The 14,500-nt window shown below is 37.9% G+C and overlaps 1 protein-coding gene across 1 annotated transcript in view; it reads left to right on the top strand.

The window, feature by feature from the left end:
* TFEC (transcription factor EC) overlaps positions 1 to 5,025 on the top strand; it is a 35,828-nt gene extending 30,803 nt beyond the window's left edge. The window contains exons 7-8 of the mRNA XM_009887085.1: positions 3,763 to 3,910; positions 4,397 to 5,025. Coding sequence (XP_009885387.1) covers positions 3,763 to 3,910; positions 4,397 to 4,777 — 529 coding nt within the window. The 3' untranslated portion in view covers positions 4,778 to 5,025. The remainder of the gene's footprint in view (positions 1 to 3,762; positions 3,911 to 4,396) is intronic.
* The last annotated feature ends 9,475 nt before the right edge of the window (positions 5,026 to 14,500 follow it).

Raw genomic sequence — 14,500 nt, 5'->3', positions numbered from 1 at the left:
TTTTGTCTCTAGTATATAGTGAGCAAGCACAACATTTAAATCTCTAAAAATCAAACCCTACAGTTTCCTAGTGCCACTTTTATAAGTTTTCAGATAACTTTATTTGCACCCAATTTGGAATTCAGCATTTTCAGAGAAATATAGAAAACCAATAACTGATCAGAGAACTTCGGAATTCTTCTTATGTACTTGCTGTGCTTGGATTTAATCCATCCTCAAATGTTGAGGTGTTTTTTTTCTTCCTGTCATAGTGGAATCTGCTTGCCTGCCTGCTAAGCAGAGCTAAATGCATTGCAGACTACTGCTATACGGGCATTGCCCATGTGCTATTCCCCCCGTTTACCTTCCTCCTCACGAGGAGGAACAGTTATATTGCTGCTCTTCCAACCCTGCACATCTGCACAGAGCCTCTGTTTCTCCATAGCACTGTCCTGTGACTGCTGCATGGTGCTCAGGGTTAGAATGGATGGAGAGTGCGAGGCAGAAGCAACACAGACATCTTCAGTATTTTGTTTTGCTCCTGGTATAAATAGAGAGACGTGGAATGAAAGACATGTTGGCTTCTAAGGTCATCAGCTGATGTGTTGCCTTCAGACTTTGTATACATGAGTAGAGATGTAGAAAGTATGTGGGATACATGCGCATCCACAGAGACACACATATAAAATAAGAGTCTCTTAAATGGCAATAATAACCACAGTATTTTCATCCTAGACCTCCATGATAGTTTTGCCTCTCAAGTTTGTAAATATTACCACAAGAGATATCTATCCATATGTATCTCATGCAGAAGCTGACCAGATCCATCTCTTTCACAGTTTGAATCCAGGAATTAGTCCTCCTGTGAAGATTTGTTTCAACCTATAAAAAAAATATCATTACCATATATGTAAAAATTCGAACTATCAAGGCAACATAAACTAAAAGTGAGCAATATCACAAAGGTTGTCAATTATGTGTAACATGAGTACGTTTCATCACAAAAAGATTCCAAATACAATCATGAATATATGGCTATATATTTATCTGAATTTGATGTTGAATTCATAACATTTTATAATTGACATGAAATTGATTGTGAAATCACTATTAAATATTTGCCAAATATATGATATATGCATATTTTTCTCCTGCTGCTACATGTCTTAATTATTTCTGTTTCGCCAGTCATGGATTAATTTCTTATTTCATAGGGATACATTTTTATGTTCAGACCACCAGTCCAAAACTGGCTTAGTTTTGTCTTGATTACACACTAGGAAGAGCTGACCCCCTTTCCCTAGGCAGATTGTATTTCTCTAGAGCTTATGCTATAGGTTTTCTCATTCCTGTAGCACTTTTCAAAGTTGCCACGAAAATGTCTTAAATCAGTCGTTTTCACTTGATATTAAACAAAAACCTACTGTAAATCTTAGCATATATAGTTCATACTTGAGACGGCAGTGGAGATTCCCAGTTTGAAATGTTGTTGTCCTCCTAACTTCGCTGCTCCTATTTATTCAGGATTGCTCTGGTGTAGACAGACAGGTGCCTCGTTGCCTTTAAACTCCACTTTAAATTCTTTAAATTCAGATATAAATAGGGACCTCTTAGTATTTACCTAACTTTCTAACAAGCTCTGAAGAAAACAAGATTATAATGTGGTGATGGCCGTCAAAGATTTGTCCAGAAAATAAGCATCATGTGTATTAAAAACTTTCTTAACCTTTACAGTTTGAGCATAAGCATCCCACATGTGAGGAGAAAGTCCTCTCCTAGAAGGGAGACAGTCCATGGGACGCTGACAGGAAGATGTTCTGTCCTCCCACCTGGGCAAGAAGTACAGGGAGAGGAAGGAGGAGGCAGAGTGACTAGCGAGAGGTGATTCAGCTGTCATGAGGGACATGTCTGCTCGTGGCTCCCAGTCCCACCTCTGCTTTAGTTTTTTTGACCAGGGAATGTCTAAATGAGAATACATACCCACTTCAGCGAGCAGCCTCTGATGTTTTGGCTTTGCAGAGAGCAGGGCCTGAGACAATAATTATTTTCTCTCTGACCACCTCACCTGATCCTGAAAGCTGTGCATTCCTGTCCCACCTCACTGAGACGACAGTGTACTGGAGCCCTGTGGTTTGAGTGTTGACCAGAGAGGATGCAGATGTGAATTTGAGCCCTCTCTGATCAAAAAGCTGGTTGTCCCAAATCTCTAGCAAATGATCTAAATTGTGGGATACAGTTAAACACCATGATGCTTTATCACAAATAATTTTGTGTATTCTTCTGAGCATCTTTAAAGCTATCAGCTCCATAAGGTTTTATCCCTACTACAGTGCGTCAGGAAAGGCCAGGTAGTCTGGGTCCCGAAATCCTGTACCGGTCTGGCTTTTGCCCTATACATTCAGTAGAAAGACAGCTGCCTCGGTGGAAGTCTCTAAGGGGGCTGAGCCTTGGGGTAAGGAGCAAGGTTTCTTAGGCACTTACCCTGAGAGGCTGAATGTAAAGCACGGACACTTCTGCAATAAATCCAGTCCAGATCACAGTTTTACTCACCATAAGTGAGCACATGAGTAGAAGCAAGTCTCATTAACTAAAGCAACCAAGGAGTAATGGAAAGTGATGATTGATGGGAGTATAATTTATATTTCTTTTTGACTCTATAAATGCCAGCATATAAGTATTTGGAACAGTTACTAAAAAAACCTACTAAGGTGGTTACTTGTCACTCCCAACCTCAGATTCTTACTGGTTTAAATAGCTTTTTCCTTCTCAGAGTTGCTTTATAGGACCAGAACGTCTGCCAATCTTCTGCTTGGTCTAAGCCACCTTGCAGTGAACTGGATAGTTTGGATAAACTCTTCTGTCTGTATATTTAATGCAGTGGGCCCATTCTGTATCGTAAAACACTGAATTTTATTAGGAATTAAACATTCTTAACAAATTTCATTCTTGTTAAAAGGCCTCCAAGACCTTACATAAAGGAATACATGGAAAGTTGATAAATGGGTACATGTAAGTCCTCGAACAGATGCATTTGGATAAGTGTATCAGTGTTAGTAAGACTGCTTGCAAGCTGGAAGTTAAGCCATAGTTCCCTGAATGATGGACATGTTTAATCTTCCTGTTTTTGGGTTGTTTTTTTTTTTGCAAGGCTTTTATTTTGAATTGGGGTGTGTATGTAGCTGCAGATTTTAACTTAGTTTATATTGTTTCAAGATTTTTGAACGTGATTTTTGTCATTCCATAGCCATTATGGTTACCAAAGTGTGATTTGTCTGGTCTATCATCAATGAGGAGTGGCATTCAGCACAGACCATTTTTTTCTCAACAAGCATAAAAGCAACCTCATTAGTAAGTCAGGTAAAAGGAGTAGTATATTCAAAATGATCTTTAAAAATTTAGGCTTAAGTCCTCAGTAATGTATATTTCCTAGTTCATTAATGCAGAAATACTGCACATAGATTTTAATCTTAGAGTTAATAATAAAAGCAATTTTCACTAAAAATATAAAAACTGTAATGGTAGAATCATGATATTGCATTTAGCTCTCCCACAAAAAGTCACTTTATTACTTTCTTTTGACACTTATTTTCATTCTGGGATTAATTTTACTATATAAGGGCTTCTTAACTATTCTATTAAAATTTCCATTCAGAAGCAATAATATCTAAGAGTGAATAATAGTCATGTAAATCATTATTTCATATTAATGTAAAAGATTTTGTAAGTTCTTATGAATTCTGCTGACATGCACAATTGTGAAAAGGTTATCTCTACATTCTGCAGTGATATGCGCTGGAACAAAGGAACTATTTTAAAAGCATCAGTGGAGTACATCAAGTGGCTACAAAAAGAACAACAGAGAGCCAGAGAATTAGAACACAGGCAGAAGAAATTAGAGCATGCTAACAGAAGACTTCTACTCCGAATTCAGGTTTGTATAAAAGCCTCTCCATGAACTACAAAGCTTTCTCAGTACTTATCCCTCATCAAATTTTATTCATCTATATCACTTTTTCCCAAATGGCATTTATTAAAACTGAATTGGCTTTCCCTATTTATTGCTGTGTATATTGGGGAGGGGGTATTTTTTAGATTTCTAGGAAATTCCTTTTATAATTAGACCTCACATAGAGGAATACATGGAAAGTTAATAAAGTATTTGTACAAACAGTTTCCTTATGTATGTATTAGAGCCAGAGAAAGAAAAAAAAAGAAGCAAAAAAGTATATCTCTGCAGCCCAAAATCAATATTGGACACAAAATTCCCTGCAGTATTTCCATTTTCCCTTTGTAACTATTTCACACGTTACACTTCCTTGGGTATAACTTGCCACGTTATATCTGCTTGCGACATGAAGCAACAGAATATGGCTGTCTTTTAAAGTCATTATCTAACTCTTTTTGTTCGAAATTTTAGGAACTAGAGATCCAGGCACGTGCACACGGCCTTCCAGTCATGTCTTCACTCAGTGCTGTCGATTTAGCTGCACAGGTCATCAAGCAACAGTCTTATGCAGAGGAGAACTCTGTAGACTACTCTCAACAAATGCCTCTGGCACATGGACCAAATTCTGACGTTTGCGATGGGTCTACAGCCTTTTCTGATCCACTTTCACACTTCACGGATTTGTCCTTCAGCGCAGCTTTAAAAGAAGAGCAACGGCTAGAGGAAATTTTACTGGATGACACGGTGTCGCCATTTGGAACAGACCCCCTCCTGTCCTCCACATCCCCAGCTGCATCGAAAGAGAGCAGCAGGAGAAGCAGCTTTAGCACAGATGATGGAGATGATTTGTAAAAGCAGAAAGGGCCTCACACATCTCTCAATCGCTTGCTAAAAGACTAAGTCGAACGTAAGCATGGCGTTTGTGCTTATTTTAAATACAAATAAAGGAGAGCCACTGTGAAGATAGTTACTACATGACAAGGGTTTAAATCAGCCCTTCCTTCACAGGAAAGTGAGATGGACATGAACTCATATTACTTTGCCCCAGATTCACACCCTCTGTTCACAGCTGACGTTTGCACAAATCTTTCTTCACTGGGAATGTTTTTACTTTTATTCCATGACTTTTTACAGTACTATCAAAATGGTTACCACAAAAGGAATACCCATGTTACAAATATGTATTGAAACTCCTCTTCAGTCTGCATTCACTATTCTCTGCTATCAACATGAGTTTTAGCAATTTTTTAATTTCTCTTTTTTATATAACTAAAAATTCTACAGAACGTGAAGCAACAGGGAACTATTTAAGCTGGGAACTGTAGATATGTTACAGGTTTTAAAGTCAGAAAAAACAGATGGTAATGCTTTCGCACAAGTGAAGTGAGCATGAAATTTAAACTGTGTAGGCTTCTTTTTAAAAGGAGAAAATCCATTAAGCTTTTCATGGAATTCCATTTTTAAAAAAAATCATTTGTAGGAAAAGAGCAGACAATATATGTTTTGATGGTACATAAGAAAAATGGAAACTAACATAATGACAGAGACTCAAACGAACTCAGACAGAAAAAGATACGACACTTCAGCAGAAAGACTGTATGGATGTACCAGACTCAACAAAGATTCTCCATGTTACAATTAGCACAATTTTAAAAAAACACTGTCGGTAACAGTGCTATGTCAGCTGCTTATTCCAAGAATATTCAAACTGCGTCCTTTTTTGTGTGGAAGAGATCAGAATTCAGACACACAACAGTGTGCTTCTGGACAGTGCCTTCAGTGTCCTTTGGCAGCACAGCACAGTTTTTCCAAAGGGATTTTATCAATACGCATGCCTTTGATCCATTTGGAAATGGAGGGAAATTACAAGATACCCATTGCATACACTTGAAACAAAGAGAATTTAATTTCAAATTTGGCTTTGGATTCACTACAGAAAAGCTGAAAAGGAAGACTTTTCAAACCAAAGGGGATATTCAGAAGTGTTGATGTGATGTATTGCTTCTCATAACTAGTTTGCTAGGAAGGGGCATTCAGAAAACATGTTTTGATGACTCAGTAAAGGCTTGGCAGCTAGAGGGCAGGTAGAAGGCATATAATTTCTATAAACAGTGAAATTCTGGAGAGTGATGTATGTTTCTGGAGGACGTTAAGTGCAATCATTCTAATTGTAATATTAATACACGGGAAAATAAGCTGGCATAGGTCCTTCATAGTTCTTCCTCAACCAGAGCCAAAAAATCATATTAGGGAGTTCTCTAACTATTCAAAATATATTTCAAAAGTGTGCATTAGTTTTTCTGTCTGAGGCTGCCTCTAGCCCCAGAATTGTCACAGGATCAGAAAAAGTAAGAAGAGATTACGATGGATTATTGTTTACATGAATGTTTTCAATGTATTTAAACATACTATCCAAGAACAGAAAAATTGTTTCATCTTATTCCCTCTTCTATTATTGGTACCTGTGTCCTCCTCACAGTCTTTGTGAGGTTTGTGTTCCTCCAGGGCGGTAGCCCATTCCTGACCAACCCAGATACCATCACGATAGTTTCTTAATTGGAAACTGAGTAGTGGTATAATAAATTATGTGTGGCTGGCTATGAAAGATGATGGAGTATCCAATCTCACAAGAACATTCATGTTTTTAGGAAACCCAAGGGTTTATATAAGCCTAAGCAAACAGCTTGTATATAAGCTGAACAGAGCAGAACTGATTGTGTTGCACATGTATGGGGTCCCAGACAGCTCAGCACACACTTGACCCTCAGAAGACGCTAAGATATGCTTCCACTGCATGGTTAAAAATAATAACCACAACAGTCATCTGGTAATTTTCTTTTTTTTTTTTTTTTTCTTTTTTTTAGCATCGAAGAAAGAATGGAAAGACAAATGAGTATTAACCAAAGGTAATTGAACATAGAACTGATCATCATTTTAATTGGAGTGCTTCTATAAATTGAGCTCATTAGAAGAGGAACCACTTTGTCATAGTTTTGCCAAAGACTAGCTAATATTGACATTTGAACACAAAATATGATGAATTAAAAGTAACATTTATGCCCACATTATGTCTGGTGTAGGAAGCGTATTGTCCATTTCAGCTGATGAAAGGAAGGATACTTGGTTGATATCAAATGCCATTTGTCCTTGTACTGTAGTTTCTACTACATTAGTTTTAAATACACCAGTGTGGATTGCTCATAATGGAGAAAAAGAAATTAAATATGAATGTATTACATGATTTTCCCATTGAACTTTTACATGGGAGTTAGACTATACTTCTGAACAATATTGACTTTAAATAACATCCTGAATTTCATCACTTTTATAAGCACTGTTCTAAAAAAACATTATAGTGCATCCATTAAATTTTTTAAAGTTGATTTTCATTCTTCTGACAATTGCTTCAGTCTGAAGCACCAGATTTTTTTTTTCCTCTTCCTGCATGAGAGACTTAACAGAAGATAGTGAATGCTCCTTTTGCAATACACCGTGTTGCATCTTTCATTAAACACATTCAAGCTGCCTTCATTCACACAAAAACCCCAACTCCCTTGCCCAAAACACTAAATGTATCCATACCTGTAGGTGTATATTATGGCAATGTTGTTTCACTACCTTTTTTTTTTTTTTTTTTTCCCTAATAGGAAGTCATCATAATTACTATTTTAGCTAGTAACTAGAACCTGTATTACAGCGTCACCCTTGAAATTAAATGGTGATACAGGGTGCAAGAAACAGTAAGCTAGGACAGTCTGGGGATGAATAGGTGGTACTGAAGGCGTTTAGGAGATGTGTATGCTGGTAACCATATCCCAGACTTTTTGGAGTAAGCACTCCCTCTCCCACCCCAGGTTTGGTGAGGCTGCTGTGAAGCTGAGAGGACTGCTAGATCTGTGCAGAGCAGAGCACGGTCCTACCGGTTTGCACAGAGGAAAGGGATTTCATGACTACAGGGACAAATCCTGACATCCTTCCTCGGGCAGAGTTTCATTGCTGTCGGTGAGAGTTTTATTGGACTAAAACGTGGTGCAAGCAAAATACACTTTTTAGCTAGTTTCTACAGAGATCTGTTTAATGAAATCTCACGGAAGAGATGCATAATATGTCTGTAGCTCTGCACCTATAAAACAATTTAAAGACGTACAGACTTTGACCTCAAGCAGAGCAGGGGGTGAGGGGAACTGGTTATTTTTGTCAAGATGTATTAAATGAGGGGTTCTTGCTTGTTTTCAGTAGCAGCTGTTCAAAGCTGGTGGACATATTCCTACAGAATACACAAAACAGTGGACTGATAATTACACAAAAGGAAAGGGAGTTGAAATATTAACATCCTGTTTAATTCTTAAAATGGATATAGCTACGATACTAAGAACAGAAACATAAATTATTTTGTTGCGCATCGCATGGATAGTGTGAAAAGCTACAGTAAGTGCAAACAGTCTTAACAAACAGGAACACAGCCGCTTTATACAGTAAAATAACTAAATATAATTCAGTCATTTAATCTTAATAAGAACATTGTTATTATAATACCTTTTGACTTTAATAGGGCTGTATATATGAATGGAGGATGTAAAATTATTGTAATTTAAAATTATGTTAAGTCTCTTAGATAAGTAAAGGCATTTACATTACTATTATGAGACTGTAGAATATTTTTATAATAATTGCTATTTTTCATTGTTAACCATATAGTATCTTGTTTTCTAAGTCAATGTATGCAGACAGAATGTACTTTATTACACACTGTACATGCAATCTTTTTAAAATTACATTTTATACATGCTGGTATTTTATGTTTATTATATGAATACAATTAAAGGACTGAAATTAAAACATCTCTATATGTCCCTCGTGAAACTTCACTATCCGGTCCCTCAAAGAATGCCATCACAAGACAATATAATAACATCCGCTAAGAACATCTGAGATACCTAACAGACAAAACACTTCACAACTGCTAAACATTTAGTCCATTATGATACATCATGATCCAGTAGCCTCCCATTAATAAAAATAATTGATACATTCTTTAATATGGTCTCCTGCCATCTGCTTATGCCTGCTGCTAAGGCTTTGATTTATGGAAAGTGTTTTCAGAATGTTGCAAAATTGCTAGCAGGCATGATGATATCAGTTAAATCACTAAGAAGCTCTACAAAAACCTTTTAATGTACTAGATGTTCCCCAGACAATCTAGGATAAACAGAATATTGTATTTTAAGATGTAAAACATTTTTTTAAAGCTGATAATTAGGTAGCATTTGGCACTAAAAGATACTCTTACTTAATGAATTAAGTAAGGATTCGTATTGCATTTTGAATTCCTAATATCAAAAGTGCTGCTTTCTTTAGAAGATATTTGGTGCTTTCTGTACATGAAATGATGCAAAAGTTGTTGAGTAGTAATATATATTTCAGCTATAGTTTTGTAATAGTTCATTGTTTCATGTAAAATAGTGCTCATTGTTTGTGTACATCAGATAAATATTCTATTTGTAATAAAGATGTTCTCCAGGCTCTTTATTTCATCAGATCATTAAGACACTCCCATCAGTATTAAAACAGAATATTATTATAAATATTATTTAAAGTTCAGTGATTAGCCATGGAAAGAAGCTTTGCTTTTTTACATATTTATTATGCACTTAGGATTTGATCATAAAAGGTACTCAGCTCCTTTGTGAGGGACTGAGAGCCCTCTGTTCACTTTGAAGAAAGGCAATGCTCAGCCTGTTGCAGACTCAGACACTTAACGATTAAATAAACAGCACCAGAAAATAAAATCAAAAGTTATTTCAGATATTAGAAAAGCACTATGTGATACACTGCTTGATTAAAAGTAGTGATATTTGCAATTGACAGACAAACAGAATTAAAGTCAACATCATTTGTACTGACAACCAATGGGAGATTAAAAGAAAATGTATGAAGTTGTGATAATAATCAGACCAAAAGTCTAATTATAAAGGAGGCTGCAGCAGTGAAGTATGCTAAGGCTTATTGGTTAAATCACTGGTACCCATCAAGTTAAATATATATCAGTTTCATTAATTGGCAACCACAAGACAAATGCTCTATATTCAGGGTGGTGATGATTTTGATATAATCCACCACATTGTGGTTAAGTATATGATTCATGTAATAAGAAAAAGGTGCCTCCAGGCTATTGTTCCTAGCATGGATTAAAATTTACATATTGCTTCTCCTTATGTCAAAACATCTGGTGCCTGCAAATGCTAACATTTCGTTAAAAAGTTTCACAAGATAGGAAAAGTGGATTGGAAACATTGCATGTGAATCATTCAAGCATTATAATGGAATAAGAGACTGAGTTATGAACAGGCAGATTGAACAATAGGATAGTCAAAGAGATTCATATGCTTATGAGTTTGACAGACAACACTTTGTATAAGAAGGGGAAATGCCCCAAATCATAAGAAATAAACAATATTTTTTTTTCAAATGTCATTCAGATATGTCACCTCGGTTACTTTCCAAACTACATTTTTCCCCCAGATAAGATCCCTGTACCTAAGTATATGCACTTAACGCTAAGGTAATGGCTACATTCATTTCATTCATACACTTTAGTATGTTGGCATCCCTACCAGCCATGTAGTTTCCTCAGAAAATTTCATGGCTCTTTTTTTTACTCTCCTATTTTACAGCATTATATCAGGGTATGGCAGGGTAGATCACAAAATATTTCCATGGCCAGTTGTCCCAATCTTCTTACTTCCTTGCAAAACCTAGCAGTCCTTGCATCAGCACCTAGATCCTAGACTTAAGATCTTTTTCCCTTTCATTTCCAGGTGGGTCTTAAGATGTTAATTCTTACTTATTAAAAAAATATTTTTTTTTGGTGCTAGGTTATCCAGAAAACTACGTCACAGATTGCTGCGATTAGCGGATACATTAATGTTGGAAACTTCCTGCTGTGTGAAAGGAGGCAATAAACAGTGTTTTCTGTGAAGTGCCTTGATTCAAGTGATACTATACCTATTAATTTTCTGGAATCAAAACATAGGCGGGTGTTGTGTTTGCAAAAGAGGAACCATTCAAAGAGTAATGGCTCTCCCAAAGTGCTTTGGCATTTAAAAAACTTACTCCTTGGATTAGAAATTTACTTTCTCTTTTAGGCCTCTGGAGTTCAAGCATGTTACTTTTACGTGCCCTAAGTTGCCCCCCAACAATAAACCAGGGATGTCCCAGGACCACGTGTCTGTGCAACGCAGACAGCAGTGATGGCAATTGCTCTTTTCTGCAACCAGTCCCAGCGCTGGCAGTTAAATGGCCGAAGCCTCTGGTGGTGAGCATCATCCTCCCATCTCTCCAGGGAGGGACACCTCTCCCCAGCCTCACCTTCTACCCAATTTCTTCCTTGGAGCTGGCACAGGTCTCCTAATCATCCTCAAATCCAGAGCAGGTCTGTTAGCAACCGGGCTAACACCTAACAGGTTCAAAATCTGTCAGTACAAATCTGAGGTTACACAACCTGGTTGCCCATGATAGCAAGCAAGGATTTGGCAATGCGCTTGAGCTTCTCTGCAAACCTCCCAGGCTTTCTCCCACTGAGCCTGAGGTGGGTTTGAACAAGGGGGGCAGCCAAAGCCCGGTGTGGGCCAAGAGCTCTCCCCACTACAAACCCTGTGAGAACACTGATTTTGTGAATGGTGGTCGATAGGAGGGTTTTTTTTTTGGAGGGGGTTAAACATTTTACATAAACATGTGTTTGTACGTTGTATTTACTTGTAATGGACTTGCCTTCTGTTACTAAATGATTCTAAATTATATAAGTTTAATATACAGAATTTGGAAAAAAAATCTGTTAGCTAAGTATTTAATATAGTCTCGCAGGAGTAGGCTGAGTTAAAGGAAATGTGTCTTTTTAAAACAAAAGGTGACAGCATTAAAAATTCTTAATATAATATCTTTTAATCAGTTAGTTGATTTGTGGTGTTGGCACCTTTCCTCAACATTAGGGGGAGGAACCTCACCAAAAAAAAGTCCTTCATTGCTACAGAGCCATTAGGAAAGTAAAGTGAATACCCAAAGTTGTTGCAGAAATACCACTCCATCATTTCTGTCGGAAAACAGTTTCTACTGCAGGACAGCTAATATACACAGCCAGCTTACTATAAAAACAAACCGACACAAAGCAATTTAGTCTTACAGCAAAGTAAAGTAAGCATGGTCAACCGTAAACATGGACCAGAGAACCGACTTCTGCAATAAACACTTGAGGGGCATTGTTTCCACTTGGGAATTTATGCTCTAAATTACGCTAAATTTGACCCGTTCTTTTGCAGTGGGTAGAGTATCCTTTGGGCAAGTGAAAGAAAAGCCTGAGACAACTGAGGTTAAGGAGCATGGAGAAAAAAAGAAGGTACATTCTTGATCCCAAAATGTCACAAACGGGATCTGGTGCACCCGAAGGAAGATCTCTGCTCAAGGGCAAATGTCAGCCTGAAAAGAAGGCAGAGGAGCCGGGCTGGGCTCTGGCAGAGCCTCTCCCTTCCTGCAGGAAAAGAAAGGAACTTATTTCAGGGTATTTGTAGCTTCCAGTGGGGTAAGTTACAAGTACATTGCCTCACCTCTCTCACATCATCCTCTCCCTTTTCAAACTGTGCCAAATCTTGGAGGATAAAACACAAATATTCTTCCCTCCTTTCCTTACTGCTCTTCCTCCTCCAAAGGCTGGTGCAAGTGTGAGGAGCATCAGCTCCTCCTGCTTGTCAGAGACCAGCTGCAGCCTCAGCTGAACCTGGCAGATCAGTCAGTGGTTAAACAGGTTGGTAGCTGTGAAACAATGCCAACGCACTACTGGTGACAAGTAATTACGTGGTTATTTGAAAGGCCAGAAATTGTTTTCTACATATCTTGATCCTCAGTGTTACCAAGCATGGGAATAAAATAATCTTATTTGCTCTTTAAGCCTTGCCATTTCAAAGGAACTAACTTAGTTTTGATGCTCAGAGTATTGAAATCCACTATTAAATAGATGTTTCATTCCCTTAGGCCCAAACTGGATGGTTACTGGCGCCAGGCACCTTCAGGGTCACCAGGGGGTGCACATGGCTTGCTCTTGATAACCTTGCTGGTGGGAGCAGACTTTATATCAAGGACCTGTTGGCTTTACTGGGGATTTTCTTCTAAATAAGGGGTTTTATGCTTGAGTTTACAAAATTGTCTTTTTGGTAGGCCAATAAAAATGTGCTTATTACTGCAGCTATCAACCTCACGTCCTAGTTTGCCAGTGCAGCAAGGCAGAGAAGTAAGTATATTTCACATTAAAATATTTGCAAAAATGTGCCTATGTGATCCTTCCCCTTCAAAGCCCACTTTCTGAAGCAGATGTCTGGAGTCTCAATACAGGTTATGCATTACTCTGTTTTGGGGAACTAAATTCTTAAGCAAACTGAGCACAAGTGATTTGGGACCATTCACAGACCGTTTCTGTGAGACTGCAGCTTTCTTATTATTCTTTCTGTCTTCACGTAACTGTATTTTTAAATTGCTTGTGCTAGACCATGGGACCAGCCAGAGAATTTGAAAGCAGAGAGACAGTGATCTGATTGACAGCTATTGCCCAAATCAGATTTATACATATGTACTCTGAAATACGGACACAGATTCTGTGTACTGAAATAATTAAGACCCTCAGTGTCCTGCTCAAATTCAGTTCTGGTATGTGGAGCAAAGATGTTACTTGGAGAGTGGCACAAGGAAATGATCTTGTGGAAAGCATTGCAGTGATATTGCACTTTCCTGGGCTGAGAGACCTGGGTTTCTTGCCTCCTTTATGAAGTAACTTCATAAACATTGCTTTTCTATTCCATTATTGGAGCACGTCTGCTAGCAAGAGGTTGTGGAAGTCCTATTCCTATTTAGCACAAGGTCCTATGGTGTCTTTCTTGTCTATAAAATATAGGGATACTTAGGTCTGTATTATAAATAATAATACATGTATGTGGTGCGTGATTCTAATGATGTAATTCAGTTTCAGGTTTTTACTGCCATTCATAAACTGCTTCAGCAGACTTCTTGTAATTTATGATATCAATAGAGCCCCTTAAATTACATCCTAGATTCTGGCATGTATTGCCCTATGAAAGAAAATGGCTTTGTATCCAATATCACTGTAAGAGGAGTGCTAAAGGGAGAATGAACCAGAAGTCAAGTGCCTTTTATTGACAGCGAATATTGCCTTCACAGTGTGCAATATGTGAGAACTGAACACTTGAAAACAACTGCTGCAATCCTTAACTTAATTGTTTGCTTTGAAACTATGTGGAGTTTCCTTGCACTGATTTGAAATCAGCCTGTCAGGGTCACAAGAAAGGTGAGGCCATCTTTCACTGTGCTGTACTTTTTGGACCCACAGCCCTGTCCGGGCCAAAACAGCTGCTGCAAAATTTTGGCATTGTCCAGTCTGACTCAGGAGCTTCTTTCTCTCATCAGCAGCTGACTGTCATGCCAGGACCCGTTCCCTGGCTGAAAAGATTGGTCCTGATGCCCACGTTGCCCAGGGTAGTGATGGCATTTGTACAGGAGCCAAATGCTCGTGGC

The sequence above is a fragment of the Charadrius vociferus genome, unplaced genomic scaffold, assembly GCF_000708025.1.
Source record: "Charadrius vociferus isolate BGI_N301 unplaced genomic scaffold, ASM70802v2 scaffold906, whole genome shotgun sequence".
NCBI lineage: Eukaryota > Metazoa > Chordata > Aves > Charadriiformes > Charadriidae > Charadrius > Charadrius vociferus.
This window is presented reverse-complemented; position numbering and strand designations above follow the sequence as displayed.